This window comes from Dysidea avara, chromosome 3 (genome assembly GCF_963678975.1).
Source record: "Dysidea avara chromosome 3, odDysAvar1.4, whole genome shotgun sequence".
Taxonomy (NCBI): Eukaryota; Metazoa; Porifera; class Demospongiae; order Dictyoceratida; family Dysideidae; genus Dysidea; species Dysidea avara.
Window position 1 is genome coordinate 12463574 of NC_089274.1, and position 17191 is coordinate 12480764.

General features: G+C 36.0%; 1 protein-coding gene and 1 long non-coding RNA gene across 2 annotated transcripts; one reads left to right on the forward strand and one right to left on the reverse strand.

The window, feature by feature from the left end:
- Nucleotides 1-5959: 5959 nt before the first annotated feature.
- Nucleotides 5960-7031, reverse strand: LOC136251761 (uncharacterized). The gene is made up of 3 exons (XM_066044176.1): nt 6832-7031; nt 6530-6754; nt 5960-6184 (listed from the first exon to the last, which is right to left on the reverse strand). Exons 1-3 carry the CDS (start codon nt 6997-6999, stop codon nt 5999-6001), a joined length of 579 nt encoding a protein of 192 aa, XP_065900248.1. The 5' UTR covers nt 7000-7031; the 3' UTR covers nt 5960-5998.
- Nucleotides 7032-7717: 686 nt separating this feature from the next.
- LOC136251753 (uncharacterized) lies at nt 7718-11644 on the forward strand. Its single transcript, XR_010699187.1, has 4 exons — nt 7718-7954; nt 10787-11033; nt 11119-11338; nt 11391-11644. It is a non-coding gene; the product is annotated as an uncharacterized lncRNA (long non-coding RNA).
- The last annotated feature ends 5547 nt before the right edge of the window (nt 11645-17191 follow it).

The window sequence follows — 17191 nt, forward strand, 5'->3', positions numbered from 1 at the left end:
GAGTTGGGAGGAATGTAGATCACACAACAGACAATTGGATGTTGCAGGTTCAATTAACACAAACTATTTCGATATCTACAGGTGATGCCAAAAGTTGACACAGAATATGTTTCTGGCTTCCTGTATTCACAGGCCTTAAGTCTTCTCACAGGTCCCTAGTGGGATAGCATTCACAGAATACTGCTATGGATAGCAAGCATCACACCACCACCATGTGATGATTTATCGTTACGGTACGCTGAATAGCCATAGGGAAGAATTTCATTGCTGTATATCTCACTGGTCATCCAAATTTCAGACACTCCAATAATATCATAAGAATTTGCATATATCAATGATTGAAATTTGTCAAGTAATATGTATAAACTAAATCTGGCAATCACAAATTAAATCTTCTAATATTTGCAAATATGTGTGACTTATCTAAGGAAGCCAACTTGTATATTAACTATAGTACAGCTGTGTAACTTGAAGACAGTCATGAGCTGTAGACATTGTGTAGGTGGGCACATATTGTCATATTACAGTGACAGTACATAATGTGCAATACAGTGGAACCTCGATTATCCAATCTAATTGGGGGAAAGGGTGTTCATATAATCAAATAGTACGTAAAATCGAACTTCCGTACATTTATATGCAGAGTTTTGCTCAGGTACTCTAATAAAGCATACACTTGTTGACAAAATACCCTAATTGAGCAGTCAATTTGGTGTTTGAATAATCGAGAGTTTGGTTAATCAGTGTTCAGATAATCGAGGTTCCACTGTAAAGTGTTTGGTTCAGAGAAACATCAAAGAAGTGCAACATTTGTGCCATATATATATATGTGTAGTAGGAAGATGTTGAAATTATATTTATTTGTAGTTGGGAGGAATTTGGATTAGCCTGAAGAACGGAAGATCAAGACTATTATTTTATGGGAGGAAAGCAAGTGTTACCTGTTAGATCTCTTGTGTATGGCAAGCATCAGATGTGTGGGTAGCACCTTAGGTTACTATAGGCATCCACAAAGTGGTTATTTGGTTTAAAATGGTATCGCTACAACCAGTGAAACCCACAATCATTTCTTTTTGTTCACACAATTTAAACCCACAATTGATGTTTGCAAACCTCTGTATAAAACTAATGTGGTGAATGCAAGTTTGCCTTCCTTCACCTATTAGGTGAGCATACCAGAGTGGTATATATTACTTATGCCATGGCCACTCGGGATTTGCCTGATATATATCAGGCAAATCCTGAATGGCCATGGTATAACTATTAACAGTAGTAAATGATTATTTACTCTTGCTATTAAATAGGACATTTGTCACCACTGAAACTTATTCACATGGTATAGGCACATTTGCTGAGTGCATACATGTAAATATTTACAGTTGTGTAAATATTGTAGTTGGTGAGTATTAAAGCAAACCAGCATTTATGCACTCTTCTTTATTCTATACCCTTATTCCACATATTACTTCCACAACTGCAAATACACTCTTCAATAAAAATTTGCATATTATTGTTAGGTAATAATAAAATAATTAAGGGGTGTTACTATGGAAACTAGTTACATATACGTTCAGTTAGCAAAGGAAAGCAAAAACTTGTGTCTTGAAAGGTTACGCTTGTAAGGGGGTGTTTATATATATATACAAATTCAATTACAGTATAAACTCTGTTTGTCAAAATGTTAAGCATAAATGATCTTCTTGTCAAGTATCATTGTAATCTTTTCATGCAATGTTACATTACAGTGAGGGTCACCAATAAAGTGTTTTGTTTCAGAGCAACATCAAAGAAGTGCAACATCTGTACATAATATATAGTAGGAAGATGTTGAAAATTGAAATGATATTTATTTGTCGTTGGGGAAGAAAAGTGCAAGACTTTGGATTAGTCTGAAGAATGCGAGATCAAGATTTATGGGAGGAAAGCAAGTGTTAACAAGGGCGGATCTAGAAAGGGGGAGCTAAGTTGGATAGTGACATAGGTAACTAGCCATGCAGACATTAGAAGATACCAAGCCTTCTCACAAGGCCCTAGTGGTAAGATTCATGTAGTGTCCATGGTCAAATGATTACACTTTGCGTGCAAAGCTATCATGCATGCATGATAATCATTTCATTTGTAGCTACCAAGCATTTAGATAGCTATAGCTAGCTATAATTATACCATAATGCATCAGCTCCCCTTAGCCATGCTCCAATCAGTTAAATTTGTGAGGTAGAAACATGTATAGCTAAGTGACAGTAAGTGGCCAACTGCTTGTTCCTTGGTTGAGGCCTGGCTTAATGCCCATGAGTAAGTCTGTGACTTTGTTATGGGCTTGCTATCGTGTTTAGCGGGCGAGAGTGCATTTATAGAAGAAGCCATGGTGTGGCGCTGGGAACGATACCACAAAGGCAACTGGAAGCGAATTTATTAACTTAGCGTGTTCCACCTGGCTTTACAACGTGGACAGGAGTCACTTTGTAGTGCTGATATGCATTTGCTCTGTTCCCTCGCTAACTGCATTCGCTAAGAATGGCTTTCAGGGTAATTCGCCCACTTGTGCTTAGGTCATGGCAATGTTCTATGTGTTTATGATACATCATAATTGTTGAATGGCTTCATAACATTGCAGTGGATTGGTGAAAGGAATGCGATAATGTGTCTGGCATTGGTCATGCTTCGGTAAACTTGTTTACTGTTTCAACAGTGCTGTATTGGGATCAAAGGGAAAATACAGCACAGTTGAAACAAATACAGCACACTGCCAGCTTTGAAGTGTGCAGCCAGGTGTACAATATGGAAATAAAAGTACACTTTTCACTTTGATCTTTTCACCAAAAGTACAATATAAATATAGCATATTCACCCACTATATGAGACTGTAAATTACCAAGACTATGGTTTGCTAAATGGCCGAGTTGGTAGCTACATATTGTAGTCTACTGATTAAACCAACTAAAACATTTTAAAATATAAAAACCACACTAATCACCTCTTATAGTCATAGTGGAAAACACTGTTAATTATCTGAATAGAACAAAACCCACAATTAAAGTTTTTGTAACTGGAGATGTAACCCACAATCGAAACCTGTTTTTCTGTGAATGCTATCCCACTAAGTACCTGTGAGAAGGCTAAAGCCTGTGAATACAGGGAGTCATAAACATGTTTTTGGAAGAACTCTTGAGGAAAAGGAAGCTATATTCTCCTGGAACAGAGTTGAACAATAGGTATAGTTACATAGACATTATTTGTGTTGGTAGTGATGCATAGTTCCTGAAATAAGTCTGCCTTTGATATACATAGAAGATTTAGGGTTTCCTAAATCCGCCCCTGTGTTACCTGTTAGGTGAATGGCTCATCTCTTGTGTATAACTTATCGACATAAGCATCAGATGTGTGGGTAGCTATGTAATGTATTATAAATATGCTTAAATGGTATGGTGGCCATACAGTACCTGGAAAAGGAAATCACATGTATGACTGTGTAATGTAACCTCATGCTTGGTCACGGATTAGGGAGAATTATAGCTATGTTCCTGCCGGTAATGCAAGTTAAGTATAGGTTTTTACAGAGCATTGCTTAGGCTTCTGTAAATGATAAGTCAGGTTTGCTTCCATTGATGAATCACTTAGTTGTCCATAAAATTCAGGTTGTACATTTTAATGAATTATTCCTTTTCTTTCAGATACAGTTTCGGTTATTTAATAAAATCAGTTATGTTAAAACAATATTGTGCTGTTTGACAGAGTTTGTTGCATTTGCATACGGTACTGAACTTCTGTGCAACGTTTACAGTTTCATGTTGCAGACCATGGTACTACCATTAATTCATGTGTTAGATCAGCAGTGGGAGGAGTCTCAGTGACAACCAGGGCACTGAAACATAGTTGTAGCGTTGTCTATCCTGGATTATTAAGTTATAGTTATATCACAGCAGGAGTAGAATATCTTATAGTTATTGACACAAGTCCAAGGTGAAGCTGAGGACAAGTGTTAATAACTAAGATATTCTACTCCTGCTGTGATATAACTATAACTTCATAATAATCCAGGATAGACAATGCTACAACTATGTTGCCCAGGTCCAGTCATGGATGCTGCATGGAAAAGGGAAGCTCATGTGTTACTGTGTAATGCAGCAAAGGTTTGACTAGTGGAAACTATACCGGTTGCAGTATTTGGTTTCTTAAACATCACCTAGTTGTCATTCAGTATGGTTAGGTTTACTACCATTGGAAAAGTTGTTCATACATTAATCTTACTAGAATGCACTGTAGGAAAACACTTTAGAGCTATGAAGTGATGGCAGGATATATACATTTAACAAGTTATTCAAATACATTCCCAGACACGTATTTTTCAGTTTTCTTTCAACAGTATCAGCAACAATAAATTAAACATTAATGTGTGTATTATGCTGCATGCAATACTCCCTTGTATATAGAATACATACCACCCGGCTGCTTTTGATTCATGTGTTAGATCAGTATAATGACAACAAGAGCACTGATACATAATTGTAGTGTTGTACACCCTGTATTGATCTTGCTATGCTACACCCCTACCCTAGATCAAGCAGTAATTGAAGGGCATTAATTTTGTCACCAGAACTTGACAAGTTCTGGTGACAAAATTAATGCCCTTCAATTACTGCTTGATCTAGGCAATTTGTTCACAGGGTTAGGACATTTGTATATATCTAAGAAACAATATAGTTAGTGGTTCATAAGCACTCACTTCTACATCATTTCTATTATCCTTGTGCCACATTTTTCTGCAACTGTAAATGCACTCATTCATGATAATCTGCTTTATACTTTCAATGGTGAATGATTATTGGTAGGTCATATCATGTGGGGTGTTACTATGAGAACTAATTACAGTACATATAGTAAATGACACCACTCACTGAATTTTGTTTCATAATAAAACAAAAATTTTATACCTTGAAAGTGAAGTTTGTGTACAATTTTGAATTAAATAAATACACCGTGTTTGTAAATACAAGTTTAGGAGTGTAAAAGTTGATAAAGTAGTTCCAGCAAGAGTTCACAACATTATTGTTTTACATGATGAACCATTAACTTTGCTAGCTATATTGAATACCAATGCAATGTATTTAAGAAGCAACAGCCATTCAAATGAGTGTAAAGCAGTTTTCTATAGATACATTAGCTACAGTATACTCCTATAACCTGTCTACTCTGTATGAAATGGCATTGTGCATTCTTCACCAAACTGGTATAAGATTTGATGTGGTAAATTCAGTATAAAGCTAAACTTTTGGTCAAAGACTATAAAAACGACACAAAGCTGTAAATAATCAAAGAAGAATTAATCCAGTGATGTGATTGTTAATTAATATACACAATCTGGACCTATACTTACTTTTATACTTGAGGTATGTTTTTAAAGTGCCTCATGCTTTTATGCATGTTAATCAAGTATGTATATATGTGGAAATGTGTATATTAACTATACAAGCAGCATGCAGTGCATGTAAATGGCATATACTTATACCTACAGACATACTGAACATTGTGTAGGCCTCCAGGATGGACAGATATTGATTATGACATTATACGTCTGTGTCAGTAGCCAAGTTCTTATCCTGCATTATTATGGTTACTGAGAACCATTTTATGATATGTGCATGTGTGCATGTAGCAATTTAACAAGCATCCTGTACATGTGGAATAAGATCCTCCACTTGTGTACTACTTTAATGCAAATACATGTTTGCCAGAATAAATTCAGCTACAAAATTCACATCATGCAATAATACTAGGAGTTCACTGTATTACTATGCATGACATTGTATTGTTCACTTTGCTGCCTCACAGAAAACTTCACATATTTTGTGCTTATAGTTATACCATGAAACATTCCCATGCAAACATTATGACTGCATGGATTGATGGACAAGTAGTTTATGCAATGTATAAAAGGTGTGTAAGACTTCAGAATACAAAAGGTAATCAGTACAAACCAGTTGATAACTACTGAACAATTCTATATGCAGTTCTCATTGTGTGGTACTGAGTAGCCATAATTGCTACAGTAATCTTCAGCTTGTGTCCACTTCTTGACTTGTTGTATAAGAGATGTTAGTAGTGGTTGACCATCATAAAGTAAAGTGTATATCATCTGGTATTGTTCTGGAGTAAACTCTACACAAGCTTGTCCTGAGGTAAATTCCTGTAAATAAGTATACCACTGAATTACGGCTACATGCACACTACCAGAGAAGTATGCCATGAAACGTCTGTGATTTTTCCATGAAATGTTAAATCTGCCCTATGAAATGTACCATGAAAGTTGATTCATGTTATACCATTGGTTGTTTCATGGGCCATGAAATGCATCTATTGATCAGATTATCATGGTAATTTCATGGTGTTGCAGAGATTTCATGGGTGCAGTACCCATAAAACGTTAAAATTCATGGGATAAACCATAGATATTTTCATGGGTATTTCATGGTTATTTTCATGGAAATTTCATTGTATCTGGTAGTGATGTTATTACAAGGTGTATCATTACCTCAATCATTTCAAGAAGGTTAGCTGTTCCTTGCAAAGCAGCAGTTATACTATATAAATGATCATCAGAGTTCTTCATTAGTATGTATTGTTCTAGTTGATATTTGTACACCATTACACTGGTGTGGATCTTACAGGTAGCTGTAAATTGTTCTAACATTATACCAACTGAATGTTTGTTGAAGTCTCTGTCTGATAACACTGGTTTGATTGAGGCTAGTTTGGTCTATAGTGAAGTAAAGAGTCTAGTATATAACTGCAACTAACAGCAATTATATCTAGCTACTGTACATCAATACTTACTGTTTCAAGTTCATCATAGACTTTAACTGCAGTGCAATAGAATTTTTGGATCCCTTGTTTCACAATGTCATCTTCAACTGTACAGTTTGTTCTATTAGTAGTTGCTTCACTTCTTAGTGTAAATGAGATGAGTATCACATTAATGGTGACCAACAATTGAGGAATCATGTTTTGCTTTGTAGCTATATAGCCTGTATACTGGCAATGACTGCAATCTTCAAATCAAGCTTATCTGCATGTGCTTTCTATAAACTTGTTTATATACTGTATAGAAGTCTTGTAGCTATAGACAGAGAATAATGAGGTGATTTTTTTTTTGCTGTAGCTGCACTATGTGCTTCATACATAGGTAGGCACAAGCCATACATGTGATGCTTCCTTCATGAATATGTCTGTGGTTACCAAGATCAACTTCCTGATGTACATGCTTTTCAACAATGTGTGTACATGCAGCCATATAATGTTGTATATGCATCTTTTTCATGAAATTCCCAATTGCTCCTGCAGACGCTTCTTTGAGGATTACTTTGAATCCTTTCTCATAACTTTCCAAATAGCTACCATACGGCTCTTTGCTAATATTCATGGTAGCTAATGTCACTTGTTGTGTGTCGGGATGTGTTCCATCTCAGATGATATTCCACACCATCTTCTCACAATGTTAGGTTTTAAACTATGTAACAACAACATCCATAGTAATCATTGCTCATGCATTTATTAAAGCTGGTCTAGCTATAGTTGTGGACATAATAAACTGGTCATAAAAATTAATGTTGTATTTATTATACCGTACTTCTAATATTTATAAACCGTTAAAAATATTTCGTCGAAGCTAGCATCCGACGAAAATTAATTACACGAAATTTTTTTACCAACGTAATATTAGAGAAGTTGAATAAATTCGGTTAACTGCTTTCTGGCCACCTGGATCAAAGCTTGGCCGTTGGCGTTTCAAGAGTATATACGTCTTTGCTGCAGTATTTTAATAAAACAAGAATGGCCTCCTGCATCCCAGGGGAGAGCTGCCGCTGGGTCCTCGCCTGGGGATTTCGCCGCCAGCGATAGCGTTGGCAATGATGCCATGCCATATGATACACAGCTACTACAGGACCCATTAAATGAAGTATATATATATATTTATATAAATATAAATACAATAAATACTTTAGGATTAAGGAAGAAGATCCATCCCTCCTGGAGGAGACTGAGTGTGGCCCCAACTAGACATTGGGTGACCTGCAGTTCGATTCCTGGGGTTGGAGGGATTTTTTCCTTACTTTGGCCCCTTTTCTGTTACACCTTTTCAGCTATAAGTCACTAAGTCTAAGTCCTTGAAATTAGGTTAGGTAATCCTAAGGCTGCAGCACATGTTGCTGTCAGACCTTCAGTGCTGGTCACTGTAAAGCACTAATACAATACAATATATACGAATATGTAAATTGTATGGAATGAGCTTCTAGCTACAGCAATTCCACTCCAGTCCACTCGGCTTGAGTTTGTGACCGGCGGACAACTCTCAGGGTGCAGCCTCCATGGATTCACTGCTTGTTATTCTGCCTCTCCTATATACAAAAAGGACAGTATAATTTTAACGAATTAATAAAGCTACATAATTCATTGTTAAAAAAATTTTGTCGCTTGAGGACACCGGTGAAAATTATTTAACACGAAAATTTAACTTGTAAAAATTTCTCGCAGCTTATATTTATAGAAATACGGTAGTTGTGCAGCCACACTAAATGTTAAAATTACAAAGCATTTTGCAACATTTGTTGTGGCACATAAGCTTGTTAACATTACTGACTGGTGTTTCAAATCCATTATGTGACCTGGAAACCCTCAGAAGATGAATATACCTTTTATGTTTAAAAGGCCATGGCAGCATTCTAACTGTAGCTTGTGAAATCAAAATGCAAAATAAACTTGATCTAAAGAGTTATCTCTATGGTAGCTAGTCCCATGTTCAGCTCCTTCTAAAAGGGGTAGCTAGTTGTTGCCAAATAAGTAATTGAAAGTGGTAGACTCAGTATAGTTACGTAGTTGAAAATAGTATAAATTAGTGGGATAGAAACAAACTGTAAAGGTCGCATAGTAGTGAAAAGAATATTATATGTAAATTAAACCTGGCAATCACAGATTAAATCTCCTAATATTTGCAAAATATGTGTAACTTTTATATAAGGAAGTAAATAAAGCTATAGCCGTGTAACATGAAGGTAGTCATGAACTGTAGACATTGTGTAGGTGGGCACATCTTCTCTTGCAGTGTCACATTACAGTGATGGTAAATAAACAATAAAGTCTAGAGAAACATCAAAGAAGTGCAACGTTTGAGCCATATATATATATATATATATATATATATATATAGTCGGAAGATGTTAAAATGATATTTATTTGTAGTTGGGGAGAAAAGTAGCTGAATTTGGACTAGCCTGAAGAATGAAAGATCAAGACTATTATTTCATGGGGAGGAAAGCAAGTGTTTCCTGTTAAATGAATGGCTCCAGAATCTCTTGTGTATGGCTTGTAGACATCAACCTCAGAGGTGTGAGTATGTAACGCCCTTTTGTCCAGAGGTAAATAAGTATACCACTAATTGCTGTTCATAGTACCATTATACCTCAATCATTTCAAGAAATTTAGTTGTGAGGATGTGTGTGGGTATGTAATGCCCTTTTGTGAAGTGCTTAAATGGTATGGTGGCCACACAGTGTCTGTAATAGGAAACCATATGTATAACTGACCTCATGCATTAGGTCACAGATTAGGAAGAATTCTAATATGTTCCTGCCGGTAGTTACTTCAACCTTTTACAGAGCATTGCTTAGATTTCAGTAACATGATAAGCCATTGCTAAATCACTTGTTTAGTTGTTCATATAATCTTACTAGAATGCAGGAAAATTTTTAAAAGATAGCGGGATGCATTTAGATGAAGTATTCCTGTTTATTCACATACAATTTCAGTTACAAGAAGGACACTAATACATAATTGTACGTATAGCATAGTACCCTCAATTAGATTAAATACGTAAGTAAATCTTGTACATGATTCCAGCTCCCGTTATATTCCCCACCTACCCTAGATTTAGCAGTGAGTGGAGATTTGTATATAGGACATTTGTCACCACTGAAACTTGCTCACAGGGTAGGACATTTACTGAGTGCATGCATGCAAGTATTCAGTTGCAGTCATGTAAATATTGTAGTTAATGAGTCTAACAGTATAAAGAAGTCCTTTACTCTCTTCTGTGTTCTATAATTCACCATGTTCCACACATTATTTCTGCAACTGTAAATGCACTCCTCAATAAAAATACGCATAATTATTTTAATGATGTATTATTGTTAGGGTGTTACACTATGGGAACTAATTATATTTGGAGAGATGCCACAGACATTGCTCACTGAATGGTTATGTAACTCAGTTAGCAGAGGAAACAAAAACTTAATACAATTAATTGATATGCGTGTTTGTACATATAAGATAGCTACATAGTAGCTAACCTCTAATGATCTTAGTATCAGCATGCAATTTATTACATGTTGTGATGATGTCAGAGTCTTTCATCTCAACAGACTGATATGCAGTAGGCAATAAATCTACCAACAAGATTATATGGAACAGCATGTACCATAGAAGATGGTTACACTGTATATGTTTTATACTAGCAGCCTCATGTTTCCCTTATGAATATGTGGTTACCAAGTCAACTTCCTGCCATGTGGTATATATATATATATATATGACATAGTACATTTTCTTATTCACATGCAGCCATAAAATATATATGTCATTACATGAAATTCCCAATTATCATGTAGGTTCTTTTTTGTTGCCTAAGGAATTACTTCCCTTACTTGTAATTTTATGTATCACTTTCCTACAACTACATACTTGGGAACTGGTGCTTTTTGCTGCTTAAATGATAATGTCACTTCTTACAATGCAGGAAATAGAAAGCACAAGTAGATACGTTTGAAGATATACTTTCTGTGTTCAGTACAGACTATATAGCTACATAGCAAAACATGATTCCTCAATTGTTGTTCACCCTTATTGTGGTACTTATCTCATTTACACTAAGAAGTGAAGCAGTTACTACTAAAATAAACTGTACAGTTGAAGATGACATTGTGAAACAAGGGATCCAAAAATTCTATTGCACTGCAGTTAAAGTCTATGACGAACTTGAAACAGTAAGTATAATGTATACAGTAGCTAGATAGTTGTGTATAATTCTGTTAGTTGTGGTTATATGCTAGACCCTCTACTTCTTAACAGACCAAACTAGATGTCATCAAACCAGTGTTATCAGATAGAGACTTCAACAAACATTCAGTTGACATAATGTTAGAACAATTTACAGCTACCTGTAAGATCCACACCAGTGTAATGATGTACAAATATCAACTAGAACAATACATACTAATGAAGGACTCTGATGATCATTTATATACTATATTCCTTGCAATTAGCAGTAAATATCCTTCAAACAATAGAGGTAATGATAGCTACACCTTAAAGCATAATCCAATTAGTGCATTTATTTACAGGAGTCTTCCTCAGGACAAGCTTGTGTAGAGTTTACTCCAGAACAATACCAGGTGATATACACTTTACTTTATGATGGTCAACCACTACTAACATCTCTTATACAACAAGTCAAGAAGTGGACACAAGCTGAAGATTACTGTAGTAATTATGGCTACCCAGTACCACACAATGAGAACTGTATATAGGATTGTTCAGTAGTAGTTATCAACCAGTTTGTATTAATTTTTGTATTCTTAAGTCTTAAAATGCAATTTATCACTGTAAATAAGACAAGGAAGCCTATTTATGGTGGGGATTACAGGGGCAGATCTAGGATATTTTGAAAGGGGTGGCTAAGCTGAACAGGGATATAGTTAATTAGCCGGACATTAGAAGATAGCAAGCCTTCTCACAAGGTCCTAGTGGTAAGATTCATGTAGTATCCATGATAAATTAGCTATTTGGAATAATGACTACATTAGTGTGCAAAGCACAGTAGCATACAAGCATGCCAACGTAGGGGGATTTGGAGCCATGCCCCCAAGAAATGTTTGAAAATTAGGCCCTTTAAATGTGAATCTGAGAGTGTTTTAGCAGTTTTTCAGTGGAAATAATGGAATTTCAATTTATATCATTAAATTTTACTTTTTCATTAAAATCAAGACTGATTGCAATATGTATTGAGTATAGCTATCATGATTGCATGATAATCTTTTCATTTGTAGCTACCAAGTATTTACTTATATACCATAATGCATCAGCTCCTCTTAGCTATGCTCTAATCAGCTAAATCTGTGAGGCAGAAACATGTGTATATGTAAGCATTCTACAGCATGTTAAAAGAACTGTTTATAATCACCTTACACTTTATACATTCAACTTGACATACTTCACTTACACTATCTGTTAGGCAGCATGGTAACCATCATTGTACTAGAGGCTGTATGTTAATTCTGTATTTGCATTTAAATACATTATATCAATGCCCATAATAATGTCAGAGCATAAAGAACCTTTCATTGCATGTCTTCCTTTTTTACCTTTTAAAGTGTACATGCACATAGATATTAAATGACTGCATGCCAGCTACTAAATTATAGATTGTCATTTGAAACATGATAGCTGTGTTCAGATAGGAAGTCTCTTCAAACTTTATGCTAAAAATAGAATTGGGTTTTTAAGTACTCATGTTCCAATAGACACATCACAATACTGAAAAGTATTAGCAAATGTAGCAATGTCATATCAGCCATTACAAAGATCATGAAATGCATCATGTCAGCTACTGTGCAACATTTATTTCACAACACTGCCATTTTAACTGCTGCAAACATGTGATGTTTCCCTTGCTTTTATACACTATCATTGCATGTATTATACCCCATTACAAGCCACTTTACATTTGAGCTGAGAAATCCTTATCTGAGTAAAGATGTTAGTTACCTGTCTTTCAATGGTTAGTTGTATAGCTATTTCATGTTATGTGTGGTGCTGCTAACTACAGTCAATGATCCACTCAGACTTTGGCTTGAGTTTTCTTTGCTTTTATCATTCTATGTGGCTTGTGTAAAATACTATACCATAAATACAATATTCCTAATCAATTTATTCCTAATGATTTCTTTGGCTGCCTGCTAACCATGTCAAGTACATATAATAGGTAATAGTATGCTCTATGAGGAGGGGAGAGGAGATAAATTTCCCACTATTATGTATTACTGTATCCATAGCGATTAGAGTTGGACCAATCTGCCCACTTTTAAGGCTAAGCCGATATCTGCTCTATTTTTACCAGTAGTTAACCGACCAATACCTTCATGATTGTAGGGCTCCACAAGTTACACTTGTGTTTAATCCACTAAAAGTTAAGCTAATGCCATATGAGGTTGTATACATATATACTACAAATTGAAACTGCTAATCATATTTTAATGTTGTTCACTTATTAACACTCACCTTTGTTCCTTCCTTTTATCTTGGTGCTTCACCTACTAAGTGTTGTAGGCTACCCACTATCGACTGATGGTGGGGTGGTTTGGTAAATGCCCGAGGTCTCGGCTGCCTTGGGTGCAACTTAAAATACACTGCTAGTTTGTTCCTAATTTTTTTAAGCAGGCCAAATTTATAAAGTGTGGAATGATATTTGAATGACAGATACTTGGGTAAGCAGGGGAGAATTTGGATTAAGAATACCTTCCCAGTATTCCAAATTCTTCCAATGCCGGCCACTCCTAGTGCCTACTAGGCAACATCCTAGTGAAACCTCAGGCGGTCCGCTCCTTCTGTAAAGATTCGACGTGCTGCAACTGCAGCCTTGTGTAGAGGGTGCAACAAGCACCTTACACACACACACACACACACACACACACACACACACACACACACACACACACACACACACACACACACACACACACACACACACACGCACACACACACACACACACACACACATACAGCGTGTGTATAAAGTGGGCTGACACAGCCCTGGCACACCTGCGGTGCAGAGAACACAACGGCTGACCTAGCCGTGGCACACCTATGATGCAGGGGACAAAATGGCTGGCATAGCCCTGGCACACCTGTGGTGCGGAGAACACAACAGCAGTAGCATACAATATACAAGTATGGGTGAATTCTACATTTAACAGCTATGCATGCATACAAATGAACACTATCGCTCACCAGGTGCTGGTAAGTATTATCAGTGGTTGCTGAACCAGTGGTGACACAGGTATTGCCTATACAAGGAGGTAGTGGTGTACCCCCCTTTGACTTACCAGTGTAGTGCATTCAAGTGATCTGTAAGCATTACAAGAAATACGAGACTGCCCTGCCAGAGTTTGAATATTTGAAAACATTACATTTGTAATTGCCTAACAGGTGTCAGCTAGCAGCTCAAACTAGCTAGTGAAAGCCATATAAGTGCCATATATATATATATATATATATATATACACACATAAGAGGACTGGTAGATATCTTGAGTAGGTTGTAGCCACTGATTGCATGAATATGTTGAATTTCTTGGGGTAAGACACAAAGAGGAATGTGGGGTGGGTGGGTATTAATTTCCTTCTGGTGGAGCTCTCGTCAGGTGTCACGACACATAGGCTGAGCACGTGCTACTGCGCATGCGTTAAGTATTCTTAATGGAGCCCAACTACTCCAATTAATGTTTGTGTGATGGGTATACCGTCTCTGATTCCTGACACCCCTATATCAGTAAGTTTTATATTTATTTTGCACGCTATTTGTCGTTCCAACATTAACCTTCTTTAACTTCTTTAAATGTCATTATATAATTCATTCTGGGAATCCCTTGATAAAACTTTCATTACATATGTTAAGCTGGACAATTGAAGTTTGCAAACTGCAAAGCTACCTAGCCATCTTGTGACTAAATAATAAACTGATAAAAACAAATTAATGAACTAATGAAAAGTCCTGTACAGAACTAGTTATTGACCCACCTCATCAAAGAAATAAACTCATACAAGATCTACCAATGGAAATTATGTGTCTCAAGTTGTATTGGAAGATCTCAAAAAGTTCACTTCTTTGATACAAGCTTGTTCATGCAAAACTAGTTAGTGTATTTGCTAACCATCAAGATTGTGCCATTGCTAATTGTATTCCTTGTGTGGCATTACAATTAACTGTATAGCAGACAATAATAAGCTTTGATGGTCATCATAGGAAGTTAAAAACTTGAATAGCTTGTACTAAAATAGACTGGCATTTAAGCCAAAAATAAATTTTGTTACACATGTGTTTTTCAAAAAGTCCCTGCTGCTCTTTTGTCATTCCACCTGACAAAATATGTATAATGTGTAACTGTATGCATATGTGTATATAATACATCTGTAACCATAGATATTTACAGTGGAATCTCTTTATTTTGAAGATCTTGATACTCAAGTGTTCTTATTTCTGAATTGGTAATGATGATAGTGATGATGACACAGTATTGATGTTAGGAGTCTAAATTATAGGATTATGGACAAGTGTCCCAATTATCACATTCATGGTCCTCATTTCAGTACCTCCAGTTCCCATGTACTGCAATGGGCTTAGCTATACACAGATACAGTTTTGCAGTATATTATGTAACTTACCTATACACATGTAGATGTACACAATGCAAAATATGTTATGAATCAGAGAGAATTGCTAATGCATGGCATTGTAATGGAATAACATACATTGGAGTACTCCAGCTACTCCGTGTGTATTGTATACAGTATCATTAAATGCATGCAATTGAAAACTGATCAGTGATCATCTTCAATCATGAATATCCAGTATAACTTTTGTTAAGTTCTCTGACACAAATTTATGGTTGATTGGCTACCAAGTACATTGAGAATTATATTTAAATCTATGTAACTTGTTAACTGCTGTATTGAGTTATCTTTGAAACAGGGGTGTACTGATGAGGGGTTTAAGGATGCTCCTACTGAAATTGTCAGTAGCAAGCTAGTGTGTTGCTGTTGATTTATTGGCAAACACAAAATCAGCAAGAAGTGCATCAATCTATATTACCACAGTGGCAGATCTGTGGGGGCACCACAAACAACTCCCCAAACAATATAAATCGAAATACTCTAATAGAGCAATCAGTAAAATACTCTAATAGAACAATCACTACGTGCAACGCTATTCTACAGTTGCTTAGTATGAAAAACTTTGCAGCGCTATCCCATGGGTACACGTAGCCTGCTATAAACTTTTACAAATAAAATATTGTACATGGTTACTTGTATATGACAATTTACTTTAGGACCATAACTGAGCTACGTGAGTACTCATGACTGTCACTAATTACCACAGCTCTTGATCAATTTGCATATACCGGGTGAAGTATTGTGATGTTAACTGGTGTTTCATAGCTAATCTGTTAGCTGGATAGCTATGTAGTTAGAACTGGGTATATTATACATGCATGATACTGCATGATACTGATGAAGGCAACACAATTTTCATTCTGCAAGGTATGTGTGTGTGAGATCATCAGGCATATAATTATAATTATAGGTCAGTTCAGTAGCTAAAAGTTGACCATACACTTATTTTGCTAACTGGAATTTGACAATATGCAAAATTAAATTTTCATCAGCACAGCCCCCAGCATCCTGATCTACTTTCCAGTGATTGGAAATCTTTGCAGTTTTGCTTTCAGCAGCAACCTAGCGCACTAAATTTAGCAGCACAGAATGAGTGAGTAATGACTTGTAGTACAGAACAACAATTCGCAGTAGTATGAAAACTCTCAAAGAAGGATCCACAGATGGGATATTAGCTTGGACATGAACCATCTTGAATGTTATTATCATTATTAAAAGATCAAGATACTCTAATAGAGCAGTCAAGTGTACTCTTATAGAGCATTCTTATAAATATCAAAGTAATAACAAATTCACGTTACAGAGAATGCTTTGATATTTGCAAAGTATGCAAGGTTTTTATTCTGGTAATAGACCTATACACTGGTGTCTTACTGGGTAAGGGTAAGACACCACTGTACAGGTCTATTACAGGGTAATTACCAGTGTACAGGTCTATTACAGGGTAATTACCAGTGTACAGGTCTATTACAGGGTAATTACAGGTGTACAGGTCTTACTGGGTAAGTCACATGCAAATTTTTACAAACAAGTCACATACTTTGTGGGTTACTAACAAAAATTTAGCTACAGGGGCCACTGTCTAAATAACTAAGAGATGCATTGCTAGGATTCTGCAGTGGATAAACACCCTTCAGAATGATGTAATAATCACCTTGGTTCCGCCATTATTACATCATTATTACATCATTCCT